Source organism: Erinaceus europaeus, chromosome 17 (genome assembly GCF_950295315.1).
Source record: "Erinaceus europaeus chromosome 17, mEriEur2.1, whole genome shotgun sequence".
NCBI lineage: Eukaryota > Metazoa > Chordata > Mammalia > Eulipotyphla > Erinaceidae > Erinaceus > Erinaceus europaeus.
In genome coordinates this window covers 37,047,175-37,068,350 of record NC_080178.1, presented here as the reverse complement: position 1 = coordinate 37,068,350, position 21,176 = coordinate 37,047,175, and the positions used below count along the sequence as shown (strand labels likewise).

General features: G+C 37.8%; 1 protein-coding gene across 1 annotated transcript in view; it reads left to right on the top strand.

Moving 5' to 3' along the window:
• Positions 1-21,176, top strand: part of ANO3 (anoctamin 3) — a 361,962-nt gene that overhangs the window by 182,742 nt on the left and 158,044 nt on the right. The window contains exon 3 of the mRNA XM_060176666.1: positions 644-802. Within this exon, the coding sequence (XP_060032649.1) occupies positions 644-802 (159 nt within the window). The remainder of the gene's footprint in view (positions 1-643; positions 803-21,176) is intronic.

The window sequence follows — 21,176 nt, the reverse complement described above, 5'->3', positions numbered from 1 at the left end:
AATTATCTACCTTAAGCCTCAGTGTCCTTATCTTTTAAATACAAGGTGTTGTGAGTACTTGATACAAAAACCCTTCAATTTCTTTATATTGGCTCTTGTATTCAGTAAATATCCAAAATTTAGTAATTTATTTTATATGAATTTATTGCATGAAACACGTTTTTAATGCCCAAAACAACCCAAATTCTGGAATCTGACAATCTACTTTCAAAGTCTGGAATAATACTTGTCAAGTCACTTCCTGTAGTGTGTCACAAATACTCTTTTTTAAGGTTTTTTTTAAAATGTTTTTTATTATTATCTTTATTTATTGGATAAAGACAGTCAGAAATTGAGAGGGTAGGGGAGAAAGAGAGTGAGAGAGAGACACCTGCAGTCCTGCTTCACCACTTGCAAAGCTTTCCTTCTGTAGGTGGGGCCCCTAGGCTCGAATCTGGGTCCTTGTGCACTGTAACATGTGAACTCAACCAGGTGCACCACCACCCGGTCCCGACAAATATTCTAAATCATCACTTCATATCTCATATTGGAATATAAAGTATACATTCCGATATTAAGTTGCCAATATCTGCATAGTAGTGACTGAAACTCAAATTTTATATGGTAGTCTAATCCACAATATTAACAATTGCTTTATTTGCAGAATGAAATGAATTACATAGCTTCTAGTGGACTTTTGTTCAAAGATGGCAAAAAGAGAATTGATTACATATTGGTTTATAGAAAGTCAAATATACAGTATGACAAAAGAAACACATTTGAAAAGAATCTCAGAGCAGAAGGCTTAATGTTGGAGAAGGAGGTAAGTACTTTGACTGTATTAGAAATGTATGTAATATATTGAAAGAAAACAATGGCTTGTGTTTTCAGTATGGGTATATGGCTTTATAAAATACATAATTAGTTTTCTCAAAAGAAATGCATATGTGTGATCCATTTAATTATATATGCATATGTATTTTTCACTCTGAATTTTCATACATTTAAACATTTTTCCAAATGCATGCTATTTTTATAATTTAAAAATGGAATAAGGAATGATTATAGTTTAAGTAGAAAATTCTTTGGAAAGAAAAATTTTAATGTTAAAAAATAATTTGCCAAACAATCAATATCTGGAATTTGATACTGGAACAATGAGAAATTTTCCTTGTAATTGTTTTTGATTGTGTTAACCCTTTTTTTCAGACTGAAAAAAAAAAACTCACATGGATATTGTGCTGCTCTGCCATATGCACAAATTGTGTTTGAACCTGGCTGCTCTCCCATTGAATTAATCATACCTACTATATAGTGTCTCTGTCTCTGTCTTTCTCTCTCTGTATTCCCTCTCTACATTTTTTTAAAGACACCTTTCAGAGCAGTTTTAGTATAAATCCACAGTAAAAGGAAGGCTGCATATTTGTTACAACTGATGAAACTAAACCTAAACATCATAAACTAGAGCTTATAGTCTACATTAGTATTTACTTTTGAGGTTGGACATTATGTTTGCACAAATACACAATATAGTATTACACAAAATTTTCTAAGTGTCCTTTTAAGAAATCCACTCTGCTGTGTCTATGTCTCTGCATAAATGTCCACTGCATAAATGCTTAAGAGTGGTAGTGCTGGATCAAAAAGTACTTTGATTTTGATGTCAGGGCTTTTTTGTCAAATGCCTCTTTGGGTATCAATTAATCTGTCCATACTATTTTTATCTTTCTTTTTGTTGGTATGATAAATTGATTTGTGAATGTTGAACCATCTCTCTTTCCCAGGGATGAGTCCCAATTGGTCTTGGGAAGTATCTCGATGTGTTGTTGGGTTCAATTTGTCAAGATCTTTGCGTCGATGTACATCATGCCTATAGTCTTCTTTTTTGGTAGAGTTCTTGTCTGCTTTTGGCATCAGATGTGATGCTCACCTCATAAAATGTGTTTGGTAGTTTTTTCTCCTCTTCAACTTTCTGGAATACTTTTAAGAGAATAGGTGTTAGTTCTTCTTTGAAAATCTTATGAAATTTGTTGGTAAAGCCATCTGGGCTTGGGATTTTATTCTTGAGGAGATTTTTTATTACTGATTCAATTTCTCTAAAAGTGATCGGCTTATTTAAGCTATCTACTTCCTCTTGGGTTAGAGGCAGGTGGTATGATTCTAGAAATACATCCATCTTTTCTAGGTCTTCAAATTTATTTACATAGAGATGTTAATAATACTCACATATAATTTTTTATATCTCCCCATCTTCAGTTGTAGTTTCATCTCTCTTAATCCTGATAGCTTTCTCTCTTTTTTTCTTTTGTGAGTCTACCCAATGGTTTATCTGTCTTATTTATTCTTTCAAGGAACTAGCTTTTGGTTTCATTAACCTTTTGGATCATCTTTCTATATTGTATTTCATTAAGTTAATCTTTGATTTGGACTATTTCCTTCCTCCTACTGACTTTTGGGTCTCTTTGTTGCTCCTTTTATTGTTGACTCCGCTGTGATATTAAGTAGCTTACTTGAGATATTCACTGTTTGTTAATGTAGGCCTGTTTAAACTTAGGACAGTGTTTGCTCTATCCCAAAGAGTCTGGTAGAAATTCTTCTCTAAGTAATTTTTTAAGTTTTCTTTTGATTTCTTCAGTGACCCAGTTGCTATTCAGAAGTACATTGTTCAGTCTACATAGTTTGAGTGTATTTTGTGTGTGCGTATGTGTGTGTGTGTGTATGTGTGTATGGTTCATTCCCAACCTTACTGCCTCATAGTCAGAAAATATGTTTTTTGTTATTATTTTATTAATATTATTTCTTGATTCATGTATTTACTAAGGCTGTCATTGTGTCCCAATACATGGCTGACCCTTGAGAAATGTTCCATGTGCACTTGGAAAGAATATATATATTAGAAGATGTTAAGTTCATCTCAACTATGACTTTATTTAAGGCCACTCACAGAAAGAGACAGATCATCAGGACAAAAAAAAATCAACAAGGAAATAGAGGCCTTAAATAAAGTCATAGTTGAGATGAACTTAACATCACCTAAATATATATATGTATATATATATATATATATATATGTATATATATATATACATTCTATTTCCTTATTGATTTTTTGTCCTGATGATCTGTCTCTTTCTGTGAGTTGTGTGCTAAGGGTCTCCAACTAGTACTATGCTGATGTCAATGTCTTCCTTAAGGTCAGTTAGTATTTTTTTAATATAATTGTGTGCATGTATATTAGGAGCACATATGATGGTTATGTCTTCTTGTTGGATTGATCTCCTGACCTACATGTAATGTCCATGTCTTTCACTTTTCACCTCCTTTGCCTGGAAATCTGAGCTATCTAATATTAGAATAGCTGTTTCTGTCCTTTTTTTTCTGTTTCCATTACAGGCTTGGAATACCTTGTTCTAGACTTTCACCCAGAACTACTATTTATCTTTCTTTTGGATGTGTGCTTCCTGGAGATACAGAATAGATAAGTTTTGCTTTTTAATACATTCAGTAAATCTGAGTATATTGACTGGTGTATGTAAGTCTTTCACATTTAGGGTGATTATTGGTAAATGTGGTTTGCTTATAGTCATTCTGGTTTTTGTTTCAAGGTTGTCTTATGTTCTTTTTGACTCTTTTCCAATTTGTACCTCTTTGTTACTTTATGTGGATGGTTTTCTTTTTTTTTCCTTTTTTTTTATTTAAGAAAGGATTAATTAAGAAAACCATAGGGTAGGAGGGGTACAGTCCCATACAATTCCCACCACCCAATCTCCATATCCCACCCCTTCCCCTGATAGCTTTCCCACTCTCTATCCCTCTGGGGCATGGACCCAGGGTCATTGTGGGTTGCAGAAGGTAGAAGGTCTGGCTTCTGTAATTGCTTCCCCACTGAACATGGGCGTTGACTGGTCAGTCCATACTCCCAGTCTGCCTCTCTCTTTCCCTAGTAGGGTGGGTCTCTGGGGAAGCTGAGCTCCAGGACACATTGGTGGTGTCTTCAGTCCAGGGAAGCCTGGCCGGCATCCTGATGACATCCGGAACCTGGTGACTGAAAAGAGAGTTAACATATGAAGCCAAACAAATTGTTCAGCAATCATGGACCCAAAGCTTGGAATAGTGGAGAGGAAATGTTAGGGGGGTACTCACTGCAAACTCTAGTGCACTTCTGCTTTCAGGCATATATTTTGCAGTAGTTTATGGATACGTGTGCACATAAGCTCTCTCTAACAGAAACTGGTGTATATCTAGGTTTTGGGACTTTGTTAGAAAGTGAACCACCTGAGATGAAATTAGAGTATACTATGAAAGGAAAGGTCTCACCCGAGTAATGAAGTTGAAGGGTTGTCATTCCACACGTGAAGTCTCTGGATACAGTCTGAAGTGAAGCATGTATAGGTGGCAATCGTTGTGTTGGTTAGGTTGTGATCGGCAGATGCAATATTATTTGATATGGATTGGGAGAGGCATACGGGAAAGTGGGCCCTATCCAAGGGTTCTTGGACTGGGGGAAGTAGAGGCTCTATAGTGGAGATGTGAGGTTTCTGCTCTCTTAGGGTTCAAAAAGACAAAGGATAGTTAATGTTATCATCACATTATTTGGTAATTGGGTTAACTTTGAAAAGTCCTTTTGTTAGGGTTTGCTGTACAGTACCCAGTATCTTGTATATAGCTGTGCTATTGGTTGCTTCTGATCTACTTGGTCTAGGCTTTTGAGAGAGTCTGCATATCAATCCAGTAATTCCTCTCCTGGGTTATACCCCAAGGATTCCATAACACCCAACCAAAAAGAGGTGTGTACTCCTATGTTCATAGCAGCACAATTCACAATAGCTAAAACCTGGAAGCAACCCAGGTGCCCAACAACAGATGAGTGGCTGAGAAAGCTGTGGTATATATACACAATGGAATACTATGCAGCTATCAAGAACAATGAACCCACCTTCTCTGACCCATCTTGGACAGAGCTAGAAGGAGTTATGTTAAGTGAACTAAGTCAGAAAGATAAAGATGAGTATGGGATGATCCCACTCATCAACAGAAGTTCAGTAAGAAGCTCTGAAAGGGAAACTAAAAGCAGGACCTGACCAAATTGTAAGTAGGGCACCAAAATAAAAACCCTGTGGTGATAGGTAGACATGCAGCTTCCTGGGCCAGTGGGGGGTGGGAGTGGGTGGGAGGGATGGGTCACAGTCTTTTGGTGGTGGGAATGGTGTTTATGTACACTCCTAATAAAATGTAGTCATATAAATCACTTGTTAATTAATACGAGAGGGGGGAAATTAATTGTATGTCTCAAAGTTTTTCAAAACACAAACTGAATCTTTTCAATATATAGGCTGTGGATGGTTTTCTGTAATAGTCTTGCCTACAGCTTCCTATTTGTCTTTGTGCTATGTTTTGCTTTGTTGCTATCATCAATATCTACAAAGTTTTTTTTTTTTTTAAGTTGGCCTTCACAAACATTGGACTGCATCATTCTGTTTATTTTGTTCTCCTCTTTCTTGTGTTTGTTTTTCCCTGATGCCATAATCCTTGTTCTATACTAATACTGATAATCTCATTAATAGTTGGAATTCCTTTACTTATTCTATTCATGTGGGACTCCTCTCAAAATTATTGCAAGGCAGGACTGGTAGTGGCAAATTTCTCTGGTTTCTCAATGTTTGAGAAGAACTTTATTTCTCCATCATACTTGAAAGATAATTTATCAGGGTACAGTATTCATTGCTGGCAATTCTTATCTCTGATCATCTCAGTACTTTGAATATCCCATTGCACTCCCTCTTTGGCTTTAGAGTTTGTGATGAGAAATCTGATGATAGTCTGATGGTTCTTCCTTTGTGTATGACTTTCTTTCCATAGCAACTTGAAGAATTTTTTTTTTTTTGTCTCTAGTTTTGGACAGTTTTACAGTGATGTGTCTTGGTGTGTATCATTTTGAATTCAAAAATTTAGGTGTGCATTAACATTTTGTGTTTCTACATTTTGAACATTTCTTAGAAATGGAAACCTTTCTAATATAATTTCTTGGAATAAGTTCCCTACTCTTTTATCCTTCTCTTCTTCCTAAGGCATCCCAATAACTCTGATGATCATCTTTCTGATAGAGTTTGTTATTTCATAGGGAACCGCTTCATTTTCCCAAACCTTTTTTCTTCAAGTGTTTAAATTCACAGAGTGTGGTGGTTGTGCATCTAGTGTTGATATTCCACTATTTTTTTTTCAATTTCTTTATTGGGGAATGAGTTCTTTAATCTTAAGATTAGTTTCCTGAATTAATTTCATAATGAGTTTTCCGAACTCTATCTATGTCATATTTTCCAGATTTGTGTATGTCTGGTCATCTGGAGTTTCTATCATTCATGTCTGTTATTTCTGTTTCTGCATTTAGTGTGTATTTTGTTGTTGTGCCAGTAGGATGTGCTGTGGCTAAGGTGTTATATTTCCCTGTTTATCTTGGTGGGGCTGGGGAGATTTTATCATTTACCACTAGTCCTGTTTAGTGTCTTTAATGTCAATATAGGGTCTCCCTGTTATTTTAGCCTCTGGGGAGGGGAACATGGTAATAGCCTTGAAGAATTCATTTCCCCTTATTGATTATTTTAATTAAAAATTAAAGACTTCTTGAGCAAGTTTAAAATAAGTAGGGTTTATTACATGGCAGTTACTAGGTATAGTAATGAGACAAATATTGGCTAATTCTTATTAGTGGAGAGATATGAGTCTTTTAAGCTAGTTTTACCAGAGCTGAGCTACACATATACTGTCCCAAGAGGAGCAGCCATGGTGAGTCCTGGGGAACAGAGCAGCATCAAGCTATGTAGACAGCAAGGAAGCTGGGGAAGAGCAAAAGAGAGACCTGACTTCTGGAAGGATCATGCTTAAATCAGTTACAACTCACCCACAATCCCTTGTGGATCAGCATAAGTTTGTATGCTAATCATGCTTCTCAGTCACAACCATATGCTAATTACATCCAAAATCAGTGCTGTATCACAGAAATTTCCTATTTCTTGGTATAAACATGAACAAGATACTCAGAATATGTGAGTATATGAGTTTAAGCAAATCTTCTGTGCTTCTAGTAGCCCATCCACAAGCCCTGACTTCACCACCCAACCTCAAAGTCTTTTACTTTGGTGCAATATATCAAACCCAGTCACAGTTCTGCTTTGTGTTTTCCTGTTTCAACTAATTTTGTTTATTAGTGATTTAATAATGATCAACAAGACTGTTGTATAAGAGGGGTGCAATTCCTTACAATTCCTACCATCAGAGTTCCTTATCTCATCCTATCCTTTGGAAGGCTCCCTGTTCTTTGTGCCTCTGGGGGTATGGACCAAAAATTTCTATGGAGTTCAAAAAGTGGGAGATCTGACTTCTGTAATTTCTTCTCCTCTGGACATGGGCATTGACAAGTCCATCCATATCCCCAGCCTGATTTTTATCTTTCCCTAGTTGGGTAGAGATCTGGAGAGGTGGGGTTACAGAACACACTGGTGAGGTTGTCTGCCCAGAAAAGTCAGGTTGGCATCATGGTAGCTTTTGTAACTTGCCTGCTGAAAAGCATTAAGATATAAAGCAGAACAAATAATCAGGAAACTGATTATTTCCTGATTATTATTTAATAATCAGGAAACTGAAGGTAAGAATATAGCAGATTTGGGGTCTTCCTATTGGAATAAGCTAGTAAGTCTATTTTAGGTATACTCCATGCAGCCCATGACATTATTAATTTTTGCCTAAGTCTGACAACCAATGTGTAGATGGACTAAAAGTATTATCTGAGAAGATGGTGTCAGAGTTGAGAATAGAAATAGAAAGCTGAGTCAGGGCAGAGAGTAGCTCCCAAATATGGGGAAAATATATAAATACCATTAATTATAAACCCTATCTATCTGACCTAGGGGTCATAGCTATTCATATTTAGCACAGGAGCCAGTCTTTCCTCTGCATCCCTTTTAGTCTGACCTCACATTATATAGTCACAGCTAGGAACATTCTAGGCTTCACTCATTTCAGGACTAGTGTTCCATAAGTGGCAGAGTATGTTGACCTAGCATCCATTTGGAGAGTGGACATACTTAGAGGAATTTTTTTGGTGGATCTCTTTTCCATCTAAATCTCAAGGGCATCTCTGATGATACAGAACCGATTGCAAGGAAGACTAAAACAAAAATAAACCAATGGGAATACATTGAATTGAAAAGCTTCTGCACATCAAAAGAAACCATAACCCAAACAAAGGACTTCTCACAGAATGGGAGAAGATTTTTACATGCCATACATCAAACAAGAGGCTAATAACTAAAATATGTAAATATCTCACCACACTTAGCAATAAAATAAGCAAGTGACCCAATTCAAAAGTGAAGAGAGGATATGAACAGAATATTTAACTTAACAGAAGAGAATTTAACTACAGAAGAGGTACTAAAGGCCAACAGACATATGAAAAAAGCTGGTAAAGTCATGGATCCCTTGAAATATACCTAAAATAGACCTACTAGCTTTTTCTAAAATGGAGACCCCCAAATCTTCATCTGCAATATTATTGCCTTTAGGTTCATGATTAGTCAACAATTTGTTCTGATTTATATCTTAGTTCTTTTCCAGCTACCAGGTTCCAGATGCTACCATGATGCCAAACTGAATTCCCTCGGCAGAGGACCCCACCAATGTGTCCTGGAAGCCTGCCTCCCCAGAACTCTGCCCTACTAGTGAAAGAGAGAGATGGCTTGAGAACTGCCAATGTCCATGTTCAGCAGGGAAGCAGTTGCAGAAGCCAGACATTCCACCGTCTGCACCCCATAATAATCTTGGGTCCATACTCCCAGAGGGATAAAGAATAGGAAAATTTAGAAGGGTGGGGATGGTATACGGAGTTCTGGTGGTGGGAATTGTGCACAATTGTACCCTTTTTATCCTATGGTCTTGTCAATATTTCCATTTTATAAATTAAAAAATTGCTCCACGTAATTGACTGTCAGAGCAATGCAAATTAAGATAGCAATGAGATACCACCTCACCCTCATGAGAATGTCATACATTAGAAAGGATAATAACAACAAATGCTGGAGAGGTTGTTGGGACAAATGATCCCTCCTGCACTGCTGGTGGGAATTGAAATTGATTGAACCCCTATGGGGAGCAGTCTGGAGAACCCTCACAAGGCTAAAAGTGGACCATCTATATGATCCAGTAATGCCTGTCCTAAGGACCCAATCACACCTATCCAAAAAGATTTGTGTACACTTATGTTCATAGAAGAACCATTCATAATAGTAAAAACATGGAAGCAATCCAGGTGCCCAACAACAGATGAATGGCTGAGGAAGCTGTGGTATATAATGGGATACTATGCAGCTATTAAGAACAATGAGCCCAGGAACAGAAGGATGAATATGAGATGATCTCATTCGCAGGCAGAAGTTGAAAAACAACTTTCAATTAGTGATTTCAGAAGAGAAATCACTAATCAGAACCTCGACTGGATTTGGTGTACTGCACCAAAGTAAAAGACACTGGGGTTGGTGGTGGGGAGAGTACAGGTGCTGGTAAAATATGACAGAGGACCTAGTTGGGGTTGTATTGTTATGTGGAAAACTGAGAAGTGCTATACATGTAAAAACTATTGTGTTTACTGTCGAATGTAAAACATTAATCCTCCATAACAGAAAAAAAAATCCCATGCACTGCAGCCATTATGCTGACAAGTTCCCAGTCTCTGCTTTCTCTTTCTTGCACTCCCATCTAAATAATGATTTAAATTCTTCCTTTATTATTTAAAACTATTGTAGGACCTAGAAGAGAAATAAATGCTGCTATGATGACATATAACACTGGTAACTAGTCTGAAAGGCAAAGAAAGCCCAAAGAATGGGGAGTAAAAATAAATTAATAAATGAATTGAAATTGGAGTAAATGAATAATTAATGGGCTACATGTGGTTTTCTTTTTTTTAATATTTTTTATTTAAGAAAGGATTAATGAACAAAAAGATAAGGTGGGAGGGGTACAACTCCACACAATTCCCACCACCCAATCTCCATAACCCACCCCCTAGCATGATAGCTTTCCCATTCTCTAGCCCTCTGGAGCATGGACCCAGGGTCGTTGAGGGTTGCAGAAGGTAGAAGGTCTGGCTTCTGTAATTGCTTCCCCGCTGTACATGGGCGTTGACTGGTCGGTCCATACTCCCAGTCTGACTCTCTCTTTCCCTAGTAGGGTGGGTCTCTGGGGAAGCTGAGCTCCAGGACACATTGGTGGGGTCTTCAATCCAGGGAAGCCTGGCCAGCATCCTGGTGGCATCTGGAACCTGGTGATTGAAAAGAGAGTTAACATATGAAGCCAAACAATTTGTTGAGCAATCATGGATCCCAAGCTTGGAATAGTGGAGAGGAAGTGTTAGGGAGGTACTCACTGCAAACTCTAGTGTACTTCTGCTTTCAGGTATATATTTTGCAGTAGTTTATGGATACGTGTGCACATAAGCTATCTCTCACAGAAACTGGTATATATCTAGGTTATGGGACTTTGTTAGGAAGTGAACTACCTGAGATGAAATTAGAGTGTACTATAAAAGAAAAGGTCTCACCCGAATAATGAAGCTGAAGGGTTGTCATTCCACATGTGAAGTCTCTGGACACAGTCTGAGGTGAAGCATGTTGAGGTGACAATCATTGCATTGGTTAGATTGTGATCGGTGGATGCAATATTATTAGGTTTGGATTGGGAGATGCATATGGGAAAGTGGGCCCTATCCAAGGGTTCCAGGACTGGGGGAAGTAGGGGCTCTATAGTGGAGATGTGAGGTTTCTGCTCTCTTAGGGTTCAAAAAGACAATCGATAGTTAATGTTATCATCACATTATTTGTTAATTGGGTTAACTTTGAAAAGTCCCTTTGTTATGGTTTGCTGTACAGTATCCAGTATCTTGTATATAGCTGTGCTATTGAATGCTTCTAATCTACTTGGTCTAGGCTTTTGAGAGAGTCCGCATATCAAATACACAGCCTATATATTAAAAGGATTCAGTTTGTGTTTTGAGAAACTTTGAGACATACAATTGAATTTCCCCTTCTTATATTAACTACTGATTTATATGTCTACATTTTGCTAGGAGTGTACATAACACCATTCCCACCACCAAAAGACTGTGACCCATCCCTCCTACCCACTCCCACCCCCCACTGGCCCAGGAAGCTGCATGACTACCACTCACCACTGGGTTTTTACTTTGGTGCCCTACTTACAATTTGATCAGGTCCTGCTTTTAGTTTCCCTTTCAGATCTTCTTAATCAACTTCTGTTGATGAATGGGATCATCCCATACTCATCTTTATCTTTCTGACTTAGTTCACTTAACATAACTCCTTCTAGCTCTGTCCAAGATGGGTCAGAGAAGGTGGGTTCATTGTTCTTGATAGCTGCATAGTATTCCATTGTGTATATATACCACAGCTTTCTCAGCCACTCATCTGTTGTTGGGCACCTGGGTTGCTTCCAGGTTTTAGCTATTATGAATTGTGCTGCTATGAACATAGAAGTACACACCTCTTTTTGGTTGGGTGTTATGGAGTCCTTGGGGTATAAGCCCAGGAGAGGAATTACTGGATGATATAGAAGGTCCATGTCTAGCCTTGTGAGAGTTTTCCAGACTGCTCTCCACAGAGGCTGGACCAATTTACATTTCCACCAGCAATGTAAAAGGATTCCTCTGTCCCGACAGTCTCTCCAGCATTTGTTGCTGCTGTCCTTTTTGATGTATGCCATTCTTACAGGAGTGAGGTGGTATCTTAGTGTTGTCTTAATTTGCATTTCTCTGACAATCAGTGACCTAGAGCAGTTTTTCATATGTTTGTTAGCCTTTTGGATCTCCTCTGTGGTGAATGTTTTGTTCATATCCTCTGCCCATTTTTGGATGGGGTAATTTGCTTATTTATTGCTAAGTTTGCTGAGCTCTTTATATATTTTGATGATTAGTTTCTTGTCTGATGTCTGGCATGTGAAGATCTTCTCCCATTCTGTGAGGGATCTCTCTGTTTGTTTAATAGTTTCTTTGGATGTGCAGAAGCTTTTCAATTTGATATAGTCCCATTGGTTTGTTTCTGCTTTAGTCTTCCTCGCAATTGGGTTTGATTCATCAAAGATGTCCTTGAGGTGTAGGTGGGAAAGTGTTTTACCAATGTTTTCCTCTAAGTATTTGATTGTTTCTGGTCTGACATCTAGGTCTTTGATCCATTTGGAGTTGATTTTTGTTTCTGGTGAGATAAAGTGGTTCAATTTCATTCTTCTGCATGTTTCAACCCAGTTTTCCCAGCACCATTTATTGTAGAGAGCCTCCTTCTTCCATTTAATCCTTTGGGTCCCCTTATCAAAGATTAGATGCCTTAGGTGTTGGGATTTACTTCTAGGCTTTCAATTCTGTTCCACTGGTCTGTGTGCCTATTTTTGTTCCAGTACTATGCTGTTTTGATGATAATGACTTTATAATATAGTTTAAGGTCTGGGAGTGTGATGCCTCCATTTCTGTTTCATTTCCTTAAGATGGTTTTGGCAATTCTAGGTGTTTTCAGGTTCCAGATAAATGATTGTAGTGTTTGTTCTATTCTCTTAAAGAAGCTGGTAGAACTGTGATGGGTATTGCATTAAACTTCTATATGGCTCTGGAGAGAATATTCATTTTGATGATATTTATTCTTCCCATCCATGAGCATCGGATATCTTTCCATTTCTTGGTATCAGTTTCTATTTCCTTGAGTTAGCGACTCATAGTTTTCAGCATACAAGTCTTTCACTTCTTTGGTCAACTTTATTCCTAGGTATTTGATTAATTTTGCTGAAACAGTAAATGGGAGTGATTTCTGGATGTCTTCTTCTTCAGATTTAATGTTTGCATAAAGAAATGCCACCGATTTTTGTACATTGATTTTGTAGCCTGATACCTTGCTATATTGCCTAATAACTTCCAGTAATTTTCTACTGGATTCTTTAGGTCTTTCTATGTATACTATCATATCATCTGCAAATAGTGAGAGCTTGACTTCTTCCCTTCCAATCTGTATTCCTTTGATTTCTTTCTCTTGCCTGATTGCTATGGCAAGAACTTTCCATACTATGTTGAAGAGTAAGAGTGACAGTGGACAGCCCTGTCTAGTCCCCGATCTGAGGGGGAATGCTTTCAGATTCTGTCCATTGAGTATGATGTTGGCTGTAGGTCTGCTATATATAGACTCCACTATCTTGAGGAATTTCCCATCTATTCCCATTTTATGTAGAGTTTTGAGCATGAATGGGTGTTGGATTTTGTCAAAGGCTTTCTCTGCATCTATTGAGATAATCATGTGGTTTTTGGCTTTGCTTTTATTGATGTGGTGAATGACATTGATTGACTTACGGATGTTGAACCAGCCTTGCATTCCTGGGATGAATCCCACTTGGTCATGATGAACAATCTTTTTGATATGTTGCTGTATCCGGTTGGCCAAGATCTTGTTTAATATTTTGGCATCTATGTTCATCAGAGATATTGGTCTGTAGTTTTCCTTTTTTGTTCTGTCCCTATCAGCTTTTGGTATCAGGGTGATGTTGGCTTCATAGAAGGTGGAAGGGAGTATTCCTGTTTCTTCAATCTTATGGAAAAGCTTAAGAAGTATGGGTACTGTTTCCTGAAAGTTCTGTAGAATTCGTTTGTGAAGCTATCTGGTCCAGGACTTTTGTTGTTGGGGAGATTCTTAACATCGGTTTCATTTCTTTGTCTGTAATTGGTACATTTAGATTTTGCAGTTCTTCTTGGTTCAGTTTTGGAAGTGCATAGGTTTCTAGGAATTGTTCCATTTCTTCCAGATTCTCTACCTTGGTGGCATATAGTTCTTTATAGAAGTTTCACAGGATTCTCTGGATTTCTGTGGTGTCAGTTGTGATATCTCCTGCATCGTTTACAATTCTATTAATTTGAGTCTTCTCTCTTTTTTGTTTGGTGAGTCTGGCTAGGGGTTTGTCAATTTTGTTTAATCTTTCAAAGAACCAACATTTGGCTTCATTGATCTTTTGTATGGTTCTTTTATTTTCGATGTTGTTTATTTCTGTCCTTCTGTTGTTTTAGGGTTCCTTTGTTCCTCTTCCTCTAAGTCCTTGAGGTGTGCAGTAAGGTCGTTCATTTGAGCTTCTTCTTGGTGTTTAATATCTGATTGTATGGCTATAAGTTTCCCTCTCAGTACTGCTTTAGCTGTGTCCCAAATATTTTGATAGGTTGTGTCTTCATTTTCATTAGTTTCTAGGAACATTTGAATTTCCTGCTTGAGTGACTCTCTGACCCAGTGGTTCTTAAGGAGCATGTTGTTTACTTTCCAAATTCTGTGTCTTTTAATAATTTTCCATTTGTTGTTAAATGTTAGTTTTACTCCACTGTGGTCTGAGAAGATATTTGGGATTATTTCAATGCTCTTGAATTTATTGATGCTGTCTTTGTGGCCTAACATGTGGACTATCCTTGAGTATGTGTTATGTGGATTTGAAAAGAAGGTGTATTCCCGTTTTTTTTGGGGTGGAGGAGTCTGAAAATGTCCAAGAGGTCTAGTGTGTCGATCTCTTCATTCAATTCTCTTGTATCTTTATTGGTTCTCTGCTTTGTTGAACTGTCTAATTGTGACAGTGGGGTATTGAAGTCTCCCACTATTATTGTATTACTATTGATGTATTTTTGAAATTCTTTCAGTAGATGCTTAATGTATTTAGATGGTTCCTCAATGGGTGCATAGATGTTAATAATTGTTAAGTCCTCTTGCTGATTGATCCTCTAATCATTATGTAATGTCCTTGCCTATCTTTTATTACTTTATTTAATTTAAAATCTATCGTATCTGAGTTGAGAATGGCTCTTCCTGCCCTTTTTTGTGGTCCGTTACCCTGTATGATATTTTTCTATCCTTTCACTTTAAGTCTGTGTTTATTTTGTTGTGACAGATGGGATTCTTGCGAGCAGCATATGGTTGGGTTATGTTTTCTGATCCATCCCCCCACCCTGTGCCTTTTGATGGGTGAGTTTAAGCCATTGACATTTATTGATATTATGGATTTAATATATTGTAGTGCCAGTGTTTTAAAAAATTTTGTTTGCTCTGATATATTGCAAGTATTATAGTTATGTTCTTGTTTACAAGAGGTCTTTTAGTACCTCTTTCAGGGCCGGCTTGGTGATGGTTGCCTCCTTTAACTGTTGTTTATCTAAGAAGGTTTTGATCCCTCCATCTAGTTTGAATGAAAATCTAGCAGGATATATTATTCTTGGTTGAAACCCTTTTTCATTCACGGCTCGATAGATATCTTGCCATTCCCTTCTGGTTTTTAGAGTTTGAGTGGAGAAGTCTGCAGATAATCTTATGGGTTTTCCCTTGTATGTGACTTTTTGTTTCTCTCTTGCAGCCTTTAGGATCCTTTCTTTATCCTTACTTCTTCTCATTGTGACTATGATGTGTCTTGGTGTCTTCAGGTCCTGGCTGATTCTGCTTGGTACTCTCTGGGCCTCTTGAACCTTGATATCCTTTCTGTTATTCAGGTCTGTGAAGTTTTCTTCTATGATTTCCTCTAGAATGTTTGCTTCCCCTTCCTCTCTTTCTTCCTCTGGAAGGCCAATGATACGAATGTTACTTCTTTTGAGATCATCCCATATGTCTCTGTTGTTGTTTTCAGTGTCTCTCAATCTCTTTTTAAGCTCTTTCACCTCTTTCTTTTTTTTTCTCTAACTAATCCTCTGTCTGACTGATTCTGTTTTCTGCTTCTCTTAGTCTGCTTTCCCTTGCCTCAGCTTCTTTCTTCATTACAGCTATTTCAGCTTTCAGTTCTCTAATTGCCTCAAGATAATCAGTATTTTCCTTGGGGGTCTCAACTGTTGTTTCCCTAATACTGCCATTCCTTTCCTCCAATGTTGTTTTCATTTCTGTGATTAATAAGTTTATTATTGCTTGCATACTTTTCTTATCTATGGTTACTTCTGGCTGATTTGTAGTTTCTTCTGGGCTCTTGTCTTCATTCATTGGAGTAGCAGTTTTATTTGTTTTTGATCTACCCATTTTTTTTATTTATGTGTTTCTTTCTTCTCTTTTTTTTATGCTCTGTTGTTCCTCAGTTGTTGTGTCTTGAGTACAAGTAACACTGTACTAAATACCTTTATGACAATTGCACTCACCAACCTCCGGAATTACAGTAGCAACTGAAGTAAGTATTGAAGTAGTTTAATCGTTACCAGTTAGCCAAACAATTTCTCCAGTCTGTGAAAAAATAGTAACCAAATCCCATTGAAGAAAGAGAAAAGAAAGTGAGGATAGCAAGAATAGACAGTTATGCAATTCTACTATCCACCGTATATTCTATGGGTAACAAGAGGGGAAAGGGAACTAGAGCAGAGATACACACATAGAGAGTCCACTCTGATTCAGATTTCTTCCCCAAAGTAATTCACAAATTCAGAAAGGCAAAGAAGAAGGAAGAAGTGTATGACAAGATTAAAAAAAAGAGAGAGAGAGAGAGACAAGAGAGAGAAAAGGGAGAAGATTAGAAAAAGAGTTGTAATCAAAGAGCAGTGCAAGGAACTTCCCAAATGTGTATCAATGAATTCAAAAAAGCACCCTGTTTGGTGGTGTGGGGTATCCTGCTAGGAGCTGGTCCCCAGCAACTGCTTATGGCGGGGGGTTGGGGGAGGAGGTATGCTTGGAAATTAAAAGGAAGAAAAAAGATTTTTTTCCCCTACTCTAATTCTTAACCCAAATTAAGTTATAGTCATCTCCTTGTCACCGCTATGACACCTTATTGGCTGGCCTGCTAAAGGCAGAAAATCCTATTGTTTCCAGGGGATGTGTTTGGAGCTCAGCGGCTAGCAGCTTCTCAGTCCTCCATCTTCTGGGAAACCCTCCCCTCCAGAATTTTTAAAAGGATTTCTCGAAAATGAAAACTAGCTCCAAGTCCTTTGATCTAATGAGAGCTATACTTAAGAAGTCTTTGGATCCGCCCTCAGGGTCGCGGTGGTCCCTGGAGACTCCCAAGAGAAAGCCCCTGAGCTACAGTGCTCCCTCCGGTTCCTCTGCCGGCCACCCAGCAGCGCTCTGCAACCAGTGGAGGAGCCGCCTTCCCGGGCGGAGGACAATGCCCGGCGCACCCGCCTTGCCCGGCGCCTCCTGGGAAGTCTGGAGCAGCCCTCCCACTAGTCCGTGCCACCTTTACTCTAATTCTTAACCCAAATTAAATTATAGTCACCTCTTTGGTGACTATAATTATTGACTGGCCTGCTAAAGGCAGAAAATCCTACCGTTTCCAGATGTGATCAGAGCACATGCTGCTAGCAGCTTCTCAGTCCGCCATCTTCCCCTTTCTTTCTACATGTGGTTTTCAATACAAGACTCTCACTAGAATAACATGAGAGCCCCAGCTGACTCAGTGTTTTACAGCAAGCACCAACTTGCATGTCTTAGACTGCAATGACTGAAAGGCTTAATAACTGGTCCCACATTATATCAAACCTAAGGAAACTTTTCTGGTCCTCTATTTCGTTCCTCTCTTTCTTCTCTCTCTCTCTCTCAATAAATAAATCTTGAAATCAAAACTATCACCTGATACTCATTTAAACTATTGATATCAAGTGCCATAGAAATGAAAGACAGATGAGAATTTTTTTTAACTTAAAATGTCTTTTGGAAAATTGAATGTGGAAAAGAAAACAGAATATCAAATGGAGTATCAAGGAAATAGATATTTATTTTAAAGTTAATTTTCTATAACTATTTAATTTACTTGTCAAAGATAGATTTATCTAAGAATTAGCTTTACTTAGATTTTCAATTCTAATATCACTGCTATTGTTTTATTTTATTTAATATGTTATTTTAATGAAAGAGAGACAGGTAAAGAGAAGAGTACTCCTCAGCTCTGACTTATGGTGGTGTTATGGATTGAACCTGGAACCTCAGAGCATCAAGTATGTTTTGCTTAACCATTGAGTTATTTATTGAGTCCACAGCTACTACTTTTTAATGGCTGAGATAAATTAGGACTAGATTAATTAATTATGCTAATATTAGTATATAAAAACAACATGTGATAACAAACATGGTTTAGCACACAGTAATACTTATATAATAAGCATCCTAATGTTAAACATAAAAAAATTGTCTTGAAATTTCAAGTTGTTTCTTGACAATGTTTTAGTTTTATATTCTCTTTTAACAAATTAACATACATTTAGCAGTTTAAAATTTTAGCATTCATTTCTGTAGGGCAGAAATTTGAATAAACATGACTGAGTTCCTTTGTCAGTTTATCATGGACTTAAATCTATGTATTAGAGCAACTTATTTAGAGTTCAAAGTAGTCCTTCATGTTTATTTGATTATAAGATTCAATTCCATTTGATTGTAGACTGAGGCCACTTTTTGCTTGCTGGCTATCTATCAAAGACTACATTCATTTCTTTGGATGCCATTTCCATATTACACCATGTGTTCTCTTTCCATTTCAAAACCAGAAATACAGAATCTTTTTCCTTTTATTTGTTTGCTATTGGATAGAGACAGAAAAGATGTTGAGAGAGGAGGGGTAGATAGAGAGAAAGAGAGACAGAGAGACATCTGCAGCCCTGCTTCACCTCTCCTGAAGCTTTCCCCCTGCAGGTGAGGAACAGGGGCTTGAACCTGGTTCCTCTGCATACTGTAATGTGTGTGCTTAACCAGGTGCACCACTGCCTGGCCTCTGAGAACCTTTTTTTTTTTTTGCCTCCAGGGTTATTGCTGGGGCTCGGTGCTTGCACCATGAATCCACTGCTCCTGGAGGCTATTTTTTTCCCTCTTGTTGCCCTTGTTGTTTAACATTGTTATGGTTATTATTATTATTGTTGTCATTGATGTCATTGTTATTGGATAGGACAGTGAAAAATGGAAAGAGGATGAGAAGACAGAGATGAGGAGAAAAAGACACCTGCAGACCTGCTTCACCACTTGTGAAACAACCTCCCTGCAGGTGGGGAGTTGGGGGCTCGAATGGAATCCTTAAATGGTCCTTGCACTTCATGCCATGTTCGCTTAACCTGTTGTGCTACCGTCTGACCCCTGAAAATCTCCTTTAGTACATCTGATATTTTAAATCTTTTTTGGTACGGCGAGTCTAATACTTTTCAAGGGTTAATTTGCTATAAAAATCTTTTTTTCTTAAAAAATGTTCCATATATCATAATCTAACAATGAAAACAATGACCCATCTATTCACATGTTCCAGGAATTGTGCATGGTCAATACAGGAAAGAATGAGAATCTTGGAGGACTTCTTAGAATGCTGCTTGCTAAACTATCAAAAACAACTACCTCATGTATAATAATGATTCATATTTGATTGTCATATGAATTCATATACAGTTGATTTATACTTGTCAGAATGCACATTTTATTACTGAAATACATTTCCAGATCTTATTAGCAATTTATCTTTATGTGAGCTTAAAATATGAACTACCATATTATATTTTCTTTTTTTTCTCAGATCTGAAAATGTCTTTATTTCTTAGAAAATGAATTCCAGGAAGATTAAAAAGCAATACCAGAGGGTATAGGTGCAAAACCACATTATATTTTCTTTTAGGTCTCTGCCAACAAACTGCAGAATGAGTTTATAAAGATATGTTTTCTAAGTTTCTTTTTTTTTTATCAAAAATGAACTTTCTACCTCTTGAGAATTTTGGATGGAATTATTAAATAAGAATGTGAAGGTGTGAAGGTGGTGGGTGTTTTATTCCTCTAGAAAGTCTGTCTTCATTAGAACTAAACAGCATAGTGCCATATTGGGAGTTTTTAAATCCAAGGGAGAAGTTAATCTTTTTTCCCTGTTAACATAATCCCTTCACGACCGACTCCCTCCTCTGTAACTACAAGAAAATCAGACTACTTCTGTTTTGAATTTTTAAACAAGTATAACAAAAAAAAAAAGAAGAGCGAGAGAGATATTCAGGCACCAGGCAGTGGTGCACCTGGTTAAGCACATACATTACAGTACGCAAAGGAACCAAGTTCAAGTCTCTGGATTTTTTAAAAAAAAATTTTATTTATAAAAGGGAAACATTAATGAAACCATAGGATAAAAGGGGTACAACTCCACACACTTCCCACCACCAGAACTCTGTATCCCATCCCCTCCCCTGATAGCTTTCTTACTCTTTAACTCTCTGGGAGTATGGACCCAAGGTCATTGTGGGATGCAAAAGGTGGAAGGTCTGGCTCTGTAATTGCTTCCTCGCTGGGCGTTGACTGGTCAATCCATACTCCAGTCTGTCTCTCTCTTTCCCTAGTAGGGTGGGGCTCTGGAGAATCAGAGCTTCAGAACACATTGGTGGGGTTATCTGTCCAGGGAAGTCTTGTCGGCGTCATGCTAGCATCTGGAACCTGGTGGCTGAAAAGAGAGTTAACATACAAAGCCAAACAAATTGTTGACCAATCATGGACCTAAAGGCTGGAATAGTGCAGATGAAGAGTTGGGGGATCCTCCATTTTGTAGATCGTAGGTATATATTAGTTATATTCCTTAGGGCCTGTGGCTAAACTAGTTTTTTTTTTTTTTACAGTATGCATAGGAACCAGGTTAAGGCCCTGTTCCTCAACTTCAGGGGGAAAGCTTCAGGAGAGGTGAAGCAGGGCTGCAGATGTCTCTCTGTCTCTCTTCCTCTCTGTCTACCCCTCCTCTCTCAATGTCTTTTCTTTCTCTATCCAATAGCAAACAAATAAAAAGAAAAAGATTCTGTATTGCTGGTTTTGAAATGGAAAGAGAACACATGGTGTAATATGGGAATGACATCTAAAGAACTGAATGTAGTCTTTGATAGATAGCCAGCAAGCAAAAAGTGGCCTCAGTCTACAATCAAATGGAATTGAATCTTGTAGTCAAATAAACATGAAGGACTACTTTGAAAACATTATTTGTAAATAGATTGTCATTTCAGTTGCCAGGGAGATAGTATAATGATTAAGGCTCCAAAGTCCCAGGCTCAATTCTCCACACTACCATAAACCAGAGCTGAGAAGTGCTACAGATATTTAAGAAATACTATTTCTGCAGGGCATAATGGTTATGCAAACAAACTGTCATGCCTATGGCTCCCAAGTCCCAGGTTCAATCCCCTGCACCACCATAAGCCAGAGCTGAGCAGTGCTCTGGTTAATTTAAAA